The 14,020-nt window shown below is 47.2% G+C and overlaps 1 protein-coding gene across 1 annotated transcript in view; it reads right to left on the reverse strand.

Moving 5' to 3' along the window:
- ATF7IP2 (activating transcription factor 7 interacting protein 2) overlaps window positions 1-14,020 on the reverse strand; it is a 334,949-nt gene that overhangs the window by 245,497 nt on the left and 75,432 nt on the right. Inside the window, exon 3 of the mRNA XM_078663103.1 lies at window positions 9,586-9,704. Within this exon, the coding sequence (XP_078519229.1) occupies window positions 9,586-9,704 (119 nt within the window). The remainder of the gene's footprint in view (window positions 1-9,585; window positions 9,705-14,020) is intronic.

Raw genomic sequence — 14,020 nt, forward strand, 5'->3', positions numbered from 1 at the left:
AGGCCGCTCTAGCTATTTTGCATTGTTTATGGTAGTCTCTAAGGGCTTCCTTATAGGCCACCTTACGAGACGGAGAGTATGAAAGTCTCCATTTCCTTTCGAGGGTCTTACATTGAGACTTCATGGTTTTTAAATTTTCCAAGAACCATGCTGCAGGATGACGGTGGGGCAGAAGATGCATAGGTACCAATGGGACAAGTTTGTCAACAGCAGCACTCAGCCATTTGGAAACTGCAGCCTCCAGCACCAACAGAGACGAGTCAACATCCGGTGAAGTGTCAGACAGATGAGAGTTAAGATCAGAAATATTAAGCTTGCCCCAACGACGTAGACTCTCTCCTTTATCACCACCACCAGTTGCCATAGTCTTAATAGGAGGGAGGGAGAACGGGACTGCGAAATGATCAGACCATTCTAAAGGGCGAGCGGCAGGTTCACAATCATACGGGAGATTCGAAAGGACAGGATCCAATAAGTGCCCTCCAAAATGCGTAGGCCCTGAATTGCGCAACAGAATGTTAAGAGCTTCTAAATCAGCTAAGAAGGTTTTACTAACAGCGCATTGAGAGTATTCCAAATGTAGGTTCAGGTCACCTAAAATGGTAAAATTGGCAGCCTTCAAGATCAGCGGGGCAATAATTTCAGAAAAGGACGTCGTCCATACGTTAGAATTCCCAGGGGGACGATATATCAATAAACCAGACAAAGTCATCTGAGCACTTATTGCTAGTTTAAATTGAGCAGCCTCGCATCCTTGAAGAGGAAAGGCTTCTAACTTACAGCTATAGATAGATTTAAAGATTATAGCTATGCCACCTCCCTTGCCAATATCTCTATCCCTCTTGACCATGACATAATCAGTAGGGATTGCGAAGGCAATGTCAGGTCCAGAGCTTGTGTGGAGTCAAGTTTCAGTCAAAAACACGGCATCCGGTCTTTCATCTACTAAAAAATCGTAAATATGATTTTTGTGTTTAGGAAGTGACCTACAGTTTATACTCCAAAACTGGAGTTTGGGACCAGGGGAAGATGGTTTAGTAGCCTTCGATTTACCGTACTTATGTGAGCGTTTCATCCGTTTACACCTACTCATCCTGCCCAGTGAGAACCCGCAATTATTGCAGTTAAAGCCATGAACAGGAAGAGTAAAAGTTGAACAATGTGCGGATGACAAGTGCCTAAGAGATTTTAATTCCCTGCAGTATAGCTAATAGCAGTACCGTGATCGCCAGAGATGGGTTCTTCCTGAGTAGGGTGAGTGGCCCCTGGGCCCGGCCTGGCGCGGACGTGCGCAGACAGGCTTACCTCTGGCGCACCTCCGGCGCGCCCGCTGCGCGCCTGCATTCAGAGTTCTTAAATAGGAATTGGCAAGTGTCCCTAAAACACTAGCACGCTACCCAAGATGGCGTCTTGGGAGCGTCTCTAATCCCCTGGTCCCACATCCAAGATGGCGCACGGGAGCAGACAGAGCGCGAAGCTGACCAAAATGGTGAGTGGTCTCAACAATTATAGTGGAAGAAATGCGGGCAAATATGGGTCTGAACAACAGTAAAGCAGCAGAAACACAGTTGTGCAAAATTATTAAAAAATTAGCGAGTGCCGAGCAGCAGTCATAAAATTAGCAGCGTTTCAAACACAGCAGCGTGGCAACACAGTTGTGCACAGTTATTAAAATTTAGCGAATGCCGAACGGCAATTAAAACATTAGCAGCGTTTCAAACACAGCGGCGTGGCAAGCAAGTTCATACATAAAACAATTGCCATTTACAATATAAATGTGCAAAACTGTGTGTAATAATATAAACAATGAAGCAACCTATAACTCCTTGAGGTAAAGCAGGCTCCTGCACCGTAAAGGTTTTATGCAATGTGTCGGGGAGTGCCTGGTACCTCCCTAGGCTTGAATTAATTGTTGACATACTTGCATACCCAGCTATCCAGAAGCTAGGCGAGCATAGTTTTTTTGGGCAATAAAGTAGGTTCATCGCCTGCTAAAAGAAATTTAAAAAAAAAAAAGATAAAAACTCTAAAATCGATCATGTTATACAACCAGTTTTAGCCTTCCTATTCTCCAACGATTGTACAGCTGCTCTGTGTTACTGTTCGCCACTATACAAGTTTATTTAAGAGATACTCCGCTTGTACCATATTCTCCACACACTCATCAAAAACTATATAGAGCAAAGATCTGAAAAAGCGGGATAATCCAAAACCTCCTTTGGGACATGTAGATTGGGCAGAAGAAAATAATGCGCTCAATGGTTTCTTTTTGTTCCCCACAGGTCTGGCAATGCAGCTACTTGGCCCACGGTGAGTTGCGATGAAGGGTTTGAGAAAGATATCCGGAGAAAAACAGCACGTGTCGAACCAAGAGACTGAAGAAATGGTGTGAAGAGATCAGGAGTTTGAGACACTCCGAAGACATCCACCCCTTCCACAGACATGAGTAATATTTAATTCACAGCCCGCGCAAAATGCTTACATATATGCATGTTATAATTAGATATATTCATATACACACTATATGTAGACACACAATCTTCTGGTTGCACGCTGCAGCTGGACCCACCAGTTTTACCTGTTGAACCATGTGCACCTTCTAAAAAAACTAAAAGAAAAATAAATCGCTTGTAGAGACACCATTCAATGCACATGGCTTCAACTTTAAAAAGGAAAACAAATCAACAGCTCTCTGTCCCTGTAATGAATTGTTCTGCTGCGACTCTCCTTCACTACCATAAATTGACTGAACGGTTTATTTTCTTCCCTAAGAAGCAGTGCTGACGATTTGCAGAGTTCTCTTTAGCACCAAGGATGGAAGCATTCCATTGTTCAGGACCTGACCTAAAAAATCTTAGCACCAAAGGTTTAAAATATGAAATAATTAAAGGTAAATGATATTACACTCATAGCTTGTTTTTAGCGTAGAGGCCATACTTTCTTTCTAATCAGGCAAGCTAAAACAAAAAAAGAGAAATAAAATTATATACATAACTGCATATTTTGCATGTCAAAGTTTTCGACTACTGCACATCGGCATGGATAGTCAATGTTTATAAATACCAAATAAGAGATCTTGACTAGAACTTTACTTGGGATAACATGCTGGACTTCAAAGGAGCTAAATAAAGCAGAAAGCAATTATTTGAATAAAGGTTTGAATTAAGAGACATACCAGTTTTATGGAAGTACATATTTTAGTTTCCAGAGATGGTGATGCTTTGTAGAGATGTCTACCGGGATAACAAATTGATGGTTGATGGAAGGCATTCCAGTTCATCACTTTTCACCCACTGTGCAACTCCAGCCAGGTACCAGACAGAAGAAATCAACATAGGTCGTACTCTAAAGTAACAGTCCCAGCTGAACATCTAGCCTAGAAAATCTCCAGACGGTACCACACGTAACTCCAAACCACTTTAGGCCGTCTAAGGCCTCATCAGTGAGAAACATGGTACTATGTCGTTTGGATTCTATTACAGGACCGGAGGCTTCAGATTATGCTTCTCAATCTTTACTGCATAAAACACAGCAGCCAATGAAAATGTATATTTTCAGTAAACAATAACAACAAAACTTCATTACCCATGAACACCCATGAGTATAGGCACGCCCCCACAGTCCATAAGAACCCCTTGCGTGCTCCCATCATCCTCTTTCTTTGCTGCTCAAGCCAGAGTTAAGTGCACCTTCCCTGTTCCCTCACTCTGCTTGTTGGTTTGGGGGTGCTTGGGAGACTGTTGTATAAATATTTGGATTGAGGCGGGTCGCTCCGCTGCTTGATTGAGGACATACGTTTTATATGGTGTACTTATTGGTGTTATTTAGCCTGTCGTGGTGTTTTGGGGTTTTTTGTAGTGCGAGGCGGATCGCGAGCGCTCACCTTGCGCTGCGCTCGTCTTGGGCCGCCTTTGCCTCAGGCAGCTCCCGCTGTGGAGCGCGCGCGTCCAGCGCTATCAGGACGGTCTCTGACTGGCGGGGGGCCGCCGCGATCATCAGTTGGGCCCGTTTCACCGGCAGCCTGAGGGCGCACAGGAGCTCCCTAATGCGCCCTGTGTAAAGGCCGGGTGGCTCACGGCCGACGCGCGCGCCCAAAAACGCTGCTCAATTGGGCTGCTTTTTAGTAGCTTTTGGTAGCGTTTTGGGCGGCGCGCCTCAGCACGTTCCCCAGGCTTACTGGAACGCGCGTTTTCTCGTTCCACACACCGGCTGGCCCCTCGTTTTACCGCCAGTGCTGGCTGTATTAATCCAAGGTCCAGAGTGAGCACACACTCTTTATATATTTGGGACCTAGGTCTTTGACCTTGCTGAATACAGCTTTGCTGAGGGTGTTTGGGTACAGTTGCCTAATTTTCTACCTTATTGTGTGCAGTGGGCTGACCCCCCCCACCACCCCCTACACCTGCCTCAGTAGTATCTTATCAAAGAGTAAGCATGGAAAATTGGGTTAAATACCCCGAAGAAGGGGAGGCAGATGGGGAGGATAATAATGACGGGCAGCAGGAAGCTGTTCTTGAGGACAATATTGTCGAAGCTTTGGATGCCTCGGTCCAAGCTTCAGTTGAGAGAGCAATGGAGACGAAGGTCCCCCAGACTGTGCAGCAAGCACTCGCAGTGGCCCTGCGCCCCATTCGCAAGCAGTTAGAAGGCTTTGCTAAGCGCCACGGATATGACAAGAGTAGGAAGCAGAAGCGTGCTACTCCCTCTACCTCTACTTCCATTTCTGACGAGCGCCAAATGTGGCCACATGCACAATCCATGGCCTCATTGCCGACTCGTGACGTCCCGACTGACCATCGTTCTGGGGGCAAGGCGAAGAGTAAGCGCCAGATCGTGATAGACACGGATACTACCACCACTAATACAGATACCAATACGGACACTGATACCTCGGAGGAGCAGCCTCCTCCCCCTAAGAAGGCCAAGCCGGCTTCCAAGTCAGTGGAGGACAAAGCCTCTAAGGCTTTCCACTTTGACCCTTCGGACATCGTTCATCCCCGGTCTTCGGACTGGGTTCCGCCGGCGGACGTCTCTGATTATATTCATGACCACCTCCGGAAGAGCTTCACTCGGGAGGTGCGCAACCGACTGCGGTCGGAATGCCCGCGTCCAGATATTCCGGACTGTGTCGCGGACACACCGGAAATAGACGCAAGTATGCTGACATTCCTAAATAAATTTTCCAAGGATCCTAAAAGAGGGCTTGACAGGGCCTGGCGGGGCTGTCAAGACAAAATGCTTGATGTCATTGGGCCCCTGGCGAAGATCCTAGAGATGGCCTTAGCGGCCAAGGAAGGGGCGACTCCTGTGGATCCGGACATCTTGGCTGAGTGGACTCAGCGCGCCATTTGCTTCCTGGGTAACGCGAATTGCGCTGTCTCTTCGGAGAGGCGCAAGTCCTTACTAATGCGCATGGACAGCAATTTAACGGAACTGGCGGAGGCAGAACCGGGCCCTCTGGCCGGTGGGTGTCTCTTTGGAGACAGGTTCGTGAAGGATGTCACCAAGTATGTTGGCACCTTCACCGCATTGGATAAGGCCCAGAGTGGTATTAAGCGCGCCCTCACGCAGGGTGTTTTAAACAGGGCCGGGCGAGGCGGGGGTCGCTCGTCAGGCCGAGGGTTCCAGAGAGGCTCCCAGAGAGGTGATTTTGGCCGCGGCGAGTGGGACTCTACCCGCGGAGGAACCTTCTATCCATCACGAAGAGGCTTCCACAAAGGCCGTTTCCAGTCGGGAAACAACAGGGCGAATTTCAAGGCCCATCAAAGTTCCGGTGAGTCTGACAGATGTGTCTTTCCTTCCATTGGGGGGTCGCACGCAGCATTGTCTGCGACAATGGCAAGTGTTAACTCAAGATGTTTGGGTCTTGCAGACTATTCAGGGGTTCAGGCTGGAATTCTACTCTCCTCCTGCGCAAGCGTTCCCCCCGCCACCTCTCCATTTTTCCCAACTAGATCACAGTTTTATAGAGGCAGAGGTGGCAGACTTGCGGAGGAAGGGCGCGATCGCTTTTTGCCAGAGAAGTCATCGCGGCTTCGCCAGCAATGTCTTTCTGGTCCAAAAGAAGGGAGGTGGCAACAGGCTTGTACTCAACCTCAGAGATTTCAACCAGTATCTGGTGTACAACCATTTCAAAATGGAGGGTATCCACATGTTAGCGGATTTGTTACAAGAAGGAGATTGGTTAGTGCGGTTAGATCTGAAAGATGCATATCTTTCTATTCCAATTTTTCCTCCACACCGCAGATTCCTGCAGTTTCATTGGAACGGCCGGTGGTACGAGTATTTAGCTCTTCCTTTCGGTCTCTCCTCGGCTCCCTGGTGTTTCACCAAGGTCATGAAACCAGTGGTAGCCTTCCTCAGAGAGAGGGGAGTGCGCATGATCATTTACCTAGACGACATTCTGATCATGGCACAGGACCGGTCAGTGTTGCAGCAACACTTGACCATGACTATTTCCTTGTTGCAAAGCCTGGGGTTTGTGATAAATCTAGCGAAGTCAGTGGTGACCCCGGCTCAGATGATAGATTTTCTGGGGTTCACGATCAACTCCCTCACAGCGCAGCTGCATCTTCCGCAGGCGAAGTTGAGGGAGCTGAAGAAGGAGATCAGGAAATTACTGGACAGTCAATTGGTCACGCTCAGAACCCTGGCCAGGATTGTAGGGGTTCTAGCGTCGTCAATTCAGGCGATATTCCCGGGTCCTTTACATTACAGGGCCCTCCAACGCCTGAAGATCAAGCACCTTCAGAAGGGTCTCTCATATACGGACTCGGTCCCGCTTACGGACGAGGTTCGGCACGAACTCCAATGGTGGCTAGGCCACGTGGATCCCTGGAGCGGCAGAGCGATCTTCGGGTCGCGACCGGATGTGATAATCGAGTCGGACGCCAGCAGATGGGGCTGGGGCGCGCGCTGTGGAGATGTTTCCACAGGCGGCAGGTGGTCATCTCAGGACCTGGAACTTCACATAAACTGTTTGGAATTACTGGCAGGATTGTTCGCGGTCCGCACGTTATCCCCGAAGCAGACGTCATGTTGCATCCTCCTGCGCCTGGACAATGTGTCCGCAGTGAGGTATATCAACAAGTTGGGCGGCACGAGGTCGTCTTTTCTTGTCCAGATAGCCAAAGAGTTTTGGCATTACTGTCTACAGAACCAGATATCAGTCATAGCAGAATACATCCCGGGTCAGGCCAACCAAGTGGCGGACTGGCATTCCAGACACTTGAGGGATTACAGCGACTGGAAGCTGCTTCCCCAGGTCTTTCTCTGGTTACAGGCGATTTGGGGTCCTTTCCAGACGGACCTGTTCGCGTCCAGGTTGACGTACCAACTTCCCCAGTTTTTCAGCTGGAGACCAGATCCGATGGCAGCGGCGACAGACGCCTTCCTTCAGGATTGGTCGATGGGGACCCAGTATGCATTTCCCCCCTTCCTGTTGATTCCCAGGGTAATGACTCATGTGATTCGACAAGCGGCGGAAATTGTCATGGTGACTCCGTGGTGGACGTCACAAGCGTGGTTTCCCAAGTTGTTGCAGTGGAGCTGCGACCGCCCCCGGCTACTGCCGGACTTGAAGTGGTTGTTGCAGGGCCCTCGTCAGGAACAGCACCCGTTGCTGTTGGAGGGCAGGTTATCCCTGATGGCATGGAGGCTTTCAGGGAACAGTGGCAAATGCCAGGAATTTCGGACAAGGCTGCTGACTTTATCAAGCAGGCTTGGGCACCTTCCACCAGGAAGCGATACTCCGCTGCCTGGAAGAACTGGGTGGATTGGTGCGTGGGACGACGTCTGGATCCCGTGGGGGCAGAGTTATCCCAAGTGTTGAACTTTCTATCCGAGAAGGCGGAGAAAGGCCTAGCGTATCGTTCGGTCAACAACTTTCGCTCAGCCATCTCGGCGGGGCATGCCCAAGTGGACGGTAGGCCAGTGGGCATGCATCCGGTGGTTTGTAAACTGTTGAAGGGCATCAGGGTGGCCAACCCTCCCAAACCCAAGTATACGGGTTTGTGGGATGTCTCAGTTGTAATCTCTTTGCTTGACAAATGGCCGGTTAATTCCCTCCTGTCCAGGAAGCAGTTGTCGGCTAAACTAGCCATGTTGCTTTGCTTATCATCTTGCAGAAGATCCTCAGATGTCAGAGCGCTCGACGTAACAGGTAGAGTGTTTACCCCGGAAGGGGGTTTCGTTTCATAATACAGGTCGTACTAAAACATTGTCTAGGCATATATCTTATAATGCTTTTCCTGCAAATGAAAAACTGTGTGTGGTCCAATGTTTGAAGACCTACGAGGCATGTACAAAGGCCTTGCGGCCGCAGGGCTGTTCACAATTGTTGATTGCTATTCAAAAGCCCTTTAAACCAGTGGCGGCTGCCACTATTGCTAGATGGCTTCGGTTCATTATGAAGGAAGCTGGTGTTGATACAATTATTTTTGGTGCTCACTCAGTTAAAGGCGCGATGGCGTCCAAGTCATATGGTTTAGGATCCAGTATCCAAGATATTATGCATTGTGCAGATTGGTCCTCTGATTCAACGTTTAAGACGTTTTATTACAAGCCGGTGGGAGATATTACTTCTGTGGTATTTAATCAGCGTTAAACTAGCATAATCTGAAGCCTCCGGTCCTGTAATCGAATCAAAAATTTGCTAGCATTCGCAACAAGAATTTTCAATTCTATTAAGGACACGGAGGCGAGGATTATCCCACCCGGCTTAATGTACTGTATGTATTAAGCTTGCCCACCCTTTTATGCAAGAATTACGGGGTGTTATTTCCTTTATTTCAGGATCTGATAAGAAGTCGGATTGATCGACTCCGGAGGTCAGGATGTTCCGCCTGAAGATGTTCTTCCACGTTGGAGGATTGTGACTGTTCAAGTTTTGTTGGACTTGTTTCGCCTCAAAGAAAGAGGATGATGGGAGCACGCAAGGGGTTCTTATGGACTGTGGGGGCGTGCCTATACTCATGGGTGTTCATGGGTAATGAAGTTTTATTGTTATTGTTTACTGAAAATATACATTTTCATTGGCTGCTGTGTTTTATGCAGTAAAGATTGAGAAGCATAATCCTCGCCTCCGTGTCCTTAATAGAATTGAAAATTCTTGTCGCGAATGCTAGCAAATTTTTGATTCTCTGCATTGTTGGATGGAACACAATACTGTTGACCATTCTTAAGTGTGGTGGGGTTGCAAGTTATCCTGAGGCACACACAATCACAATATAAAGATGTGCACAGGTTCATGGAGACCACTACCACAGTGGTATTTACAGATGGGCACGCATCTGCCATGCAAAGCGCTCCGATACCCGCAAGGGTCTTGTTCGTGCTATACAAAACCTTCAAAATAAAATAAAGAATAAAAGATGGAACCTGGTTGTTCAAGACAATGGACAAACCCCTTGACAATTTCGGGTTTTTAAAAAGGCATCTGATTCTTTATCCACCATAGATATCCACAATGGCTCAACACTATAAACACGGGGATATGATTATATAAGACTAAATAACTGCAATTTATGAAGGCAATATATACTTCAACAAGTAAAGATTTACATGGACTCAAATGCATAAACATACCTTATCTGAAATTCCATGTATTTTTTCTGACTTTGAAGAATCTTCATCATCTACGCTTTTGAAGCGCTTACAAGCGGTACTTTCGTTTCCTGAATTGAGCCGCTTTCTAGGTAAACAGCCTTTAAAACGAAGACAAATATTAATGGGAATTTAAGAGAAAAGAAATATTTTACGCATAACGCTCTTCAGGAAAATGCAGCAATTGATTGAGACGGAGTTAAGAACATCAGAATAAATATTTCGCAAGAAGAAATAACATTTGTTGAGTGTAGCGTTGTTATTCAAGTGCTACTGCCATTGTCACCCTCAGAGTACTCCAGTAGAAAAAGCTAATCTCCAAAAGCTAACAGTACACTGCACTGCATTGTGTTTTATGGTCCATCAAGAAATGGGAAATGTATAGTTGGAATGTTTTTAAACAAGCACTGGCATAGCCATTAGGTCTCGCCTTTGGAACCTTATAAGTGCTTAGCCATGCAACAGTTGATGTTGTTGCACCAAGGATATTGTGCTACATAACTAAATACTTATAAGGTCCCAAAGGCGAGAATGGACAGATGCGGTTATGTTAGGAACACCCACAATGTGTGTCACAGGAGCAACTTATTTTGACAGAAGGTTCCCTGTAATGCTCATTACAACGAAGTAGGGCCACTATAATGCTAGGAGGCACCAATTATGTTGCCAGGAATGCATACCGAGTCTAGACCTGGCACCATTATATCAGGCAGAGCCACGAGGCCAGCTAAACCCAGTGCCTGCAGCAGTTATGGACTGCTGTGCACATGGCATAAGAGTCAATTACTGCTCTCGGGTAAGCTCATGCCTCTGGGTGTTAAACATAGTGGGGTTACCCTGAGAGACTGTTAAAAATCCATATCAGCCTGCATACCTGTTCAACCAGTCTTAGAAAGACCACAAATCCCATAATTTATTCTGAGGAAATTTTAAAACCATCACCACCTTAAATCTATTGCAGAACTATAACTGAACTGCAAGCATTTTAATTTCTAATTAAATTAAAAAGGTAAATATTCAATATAAATGCAAACATTTTACGTAACTATTTTACTACAACTTTAATTATTGGTAATTCTTGCTTTTTATTTTACACTTAGAATAACATAACTGGTGCTCATTTCTGCAGATATAAGCTGCAATGTGGATCGGAAATGATAGCTTTGTTCTTAAAACTGTATTTGAAAACTATTTTAACTTCGATTTTAAAGCCCCCAACCAAGAATATCAACAAGGACACCCGTGCATGCAAGCAGGCACACTAATACGCTCACAGTCCTTTATATGGGCAATTGGATGTATAGTTTCCCTCATCTGGTGTGCTATTTGGGTACAGAATCTATTTGAAAAGGAGGAGACCGCTCCTGCTAAAGGTGGCTTCTCAGTGTTTGAAAAACTGTAGTCTATTTTTGTTGCTCCATCTTTAACTGGCAGTCATGTTTGTAAGTTAATACACTTTGACAAAGTTCACGCTTCCAAACTCGTCACAAATGGAAGCAACACCAGGTTTCACGTGTCACTGGCAACACTGCAACCCACATTTGAGGCACATCAGACAAATTAAGCTAATACAGTTACTATAGTAAAGAGTTAAGAATATCTACTTGAGCAATGTAATTTGTGAACGTGAAATAAAACTGTCACTGCTGAAAGATCAACAAAAACTAAGCACTCAAAACGCAGCAGGGGTCTGAAGGAACCTTATGCAAAGCAAACGTGTGGAACATCCGCACTACACAAGCTTCTGAAATTCACAAGAGTATAAACCACAAAACATTGTGGTAACAAGGTTAGATGTTGACCCTTAAATTTGCGTTAATGCTTCTCTTTGTCAGTATCTAGCTTCTGTGCATCAGTAGATGTTAGTTCCTCTATTTGTACTTCCTTCCTTTCCCACACATCAGTGGAAGTCCAATGTGATTATTATTTCCAATGCAAGTCAAAGGGAATATGCCATAGCAACATTAAATGAAATAAGAGTTCAGCTCCCACAAACGAGCATAATCAAACCACGACTTCCATATCAACTGGGCTTAAAAAAAAAATAGCCTTTCACCGACATAGCTTTTATTTTTGTAAGCATGTTTAATCCCCTTAAGGACACTTCGATCAGCAAGTCAAGACTCCTAAGAGAAAGGAACAGAAATGAAGACAAAGTCCATATTTAGTGGCAGTAAATAAAACAAGCATTTACAATGCAATGGTCTCGGCATTATTAAAGGTAGAGCTATTGGCATTACTCATGAATTTTTTTTTTTTTTTTTAAATCATAAATAAATGGCATTGTCATTTACATTGCCAATAGCTTAATCGTTCAATAAATGGCATTGTCATTTACAATGCCAATAGCTTAATCGCTCGTAAATGCATGACCTATTGCATTTACACCCACACAGAGCCACACACACAAAGCCACCCACACACACACACAGTGCCACCCACACAGTCATTCACATAGAGCCACCTACAGAGCCACCCACACATAAAGCCACCTAATAAAAAAAAGCTATCCACACAGAGCCCCCCACACACAGAGCCCCCCACACACACAGAGCCCCCCCCACACACAGAGCCCCCCCCACACACAGAGCGCCCCACACACACACAGAGCCCCCACACACACACAGAGCCCCCCCACACACACAGAGCCCCCCCACACACACAGAGCCCCCCCACACACACAGAGCCCCCCACACACACAGAGCCCCCCACACACAGAGCGCCCCACACACAGAGCGCCCCACACACACACACACAGAGGCACACACACAGAGACACACACACACACACACACACACACACACACACACACACACAGCCCAGCAGGTTGGTGGTACCTGGCTGTTTGAAGACCCACCTAATTAAAAACTGCAGTCAGGGCACGAGGGAGCAGGCAGCGGAGCAAGCACTGCAGATAGGAAGCTCAACGCCCACCCCCTTCCCGAGAAATCAGCGGATCAAGCCGCTCCAGGCAGTAGTTGCTCTAACCTCCCTGCTGCAGGCAGCAGCCTGAGCCCCTCCCCGGCTGTAAGCAGCGGTTCCCTCCCTGCAGCAGCCGCCATGGCCCTTCTCTACACTGTCATCAGGGTGCTGCTGGGGATCTTCTTCCTGCTAGTGGGGGCGGTGAAACTGACGGATCACATCTCCGCAGAGATGAACCAGCAGCTGGTGAGTGGAGGGGTGTTGCAGTGACGACAGGGGGGTCAGCAGCCGTGTGCTGGTGGGGGCGTGGCAGTGTCCCTACTCGTGGGACTTTTAAAATACAATTGGCAGTTTTGTCGTTAGCTCAGGCTGGCCTCTCCTGGGGGGCGTGTGTGCTTCAGCCATGTTGATCGTGTGAGAGGAAGAAGTGCGTTTTAAGTGAACTTTTGTTTTTTTTACCCTTTAATGGATTTACATTTTAATCCTGCTTGGCTGTATGTCTGTATATTTTTGTCGTGGGGCGGGACATTAGTTTTCCCCCGCCTTTGTTTCAATGCCCTGATTGCTTCTGGTTACCCAGTCCTCCCCTGTCTGTGCCTCGATCTTGGCATGCGTTCCAAATGCTCCCCCTCCCCCCTGTCTGTGCCTCGGTCTTGGCGTGCCTTCCGAATGCTCCTCTTGCCTGTGTTTGAACAGGGCGCTCCGCTGCCCCCACACCTCTTTCCTGGCCGGGCAGGCCGGGCAGCGCCTCATTGTACACACTGGGTTGCTACTGAGGGCAGGGTGTGCAGATAAGGACTTACAGGGACAGTGCATGCAGGCAAGGGCTGGAGGTCTGGGGTGCACACACTGAATACACATGCGTGTGTGTAAGAGCAAGGGCACACACCACGGATGTGTGCAGTGGTAGCAAACGTTTCGGTGTCTCTCTGCACTCATGGACAGACGGACGGCATGTGCCTACTCACCGGCTCTGAACGCTGCCGGTCTCAGCTCCTCCTTCACTTCCAAGGGCCGGACGCAGTCGGACAGAAATGGCTGCCGCAAAGCTCCGAAATTTTCGGAATGGGGGGCGTGTTTTTTGGTGAGTGACGGATGACGTCACAGATAGAAAGAACCTAAAAAACACGCCCCGAATCCAAAAAAGACGGGGCTTAAAGGGAGTGACGCCCCTCTCCTCCAATGGCTGGCCAGCATTTAGTAGGCCAGCCAATGGAGAAGAGGGGCGGGTTCCAAGCCCCCTCTAAGAAACATTAAATCTCGGGCTCCGCCCACTGCTACGCAGTGCGACGGTCCTCGACCTAAACAATAAAAGGAAAGTCCTATGTAGGTAGCAGCAATTAAAAAATATGGTCGTAATTCAGGTAAAACGGACACCCTACAGCCAATCCGGTCACTGAAGCAATGTCCAAGATACATTTAACTGTGCTTATTTCATCAATTACCACACCTTAGATTTAAGGTCATTAGCAGAGATGAAAAGTTACATAGAAAC

This window comes from Lissotriton helveticus, chromosome 10 (genome assembly GCF_964261635.1).
Source record: "Lissotriton helveticus chromosome 10, aLisHel1.1, whole genome shotgun sequence".
Taxonomy (NCBI): Eukaryota; Metazoa; Chordata; class Amphibia; order Caudata; family Salamandridae; genus Lissotriton; species Lissotriton helveticus.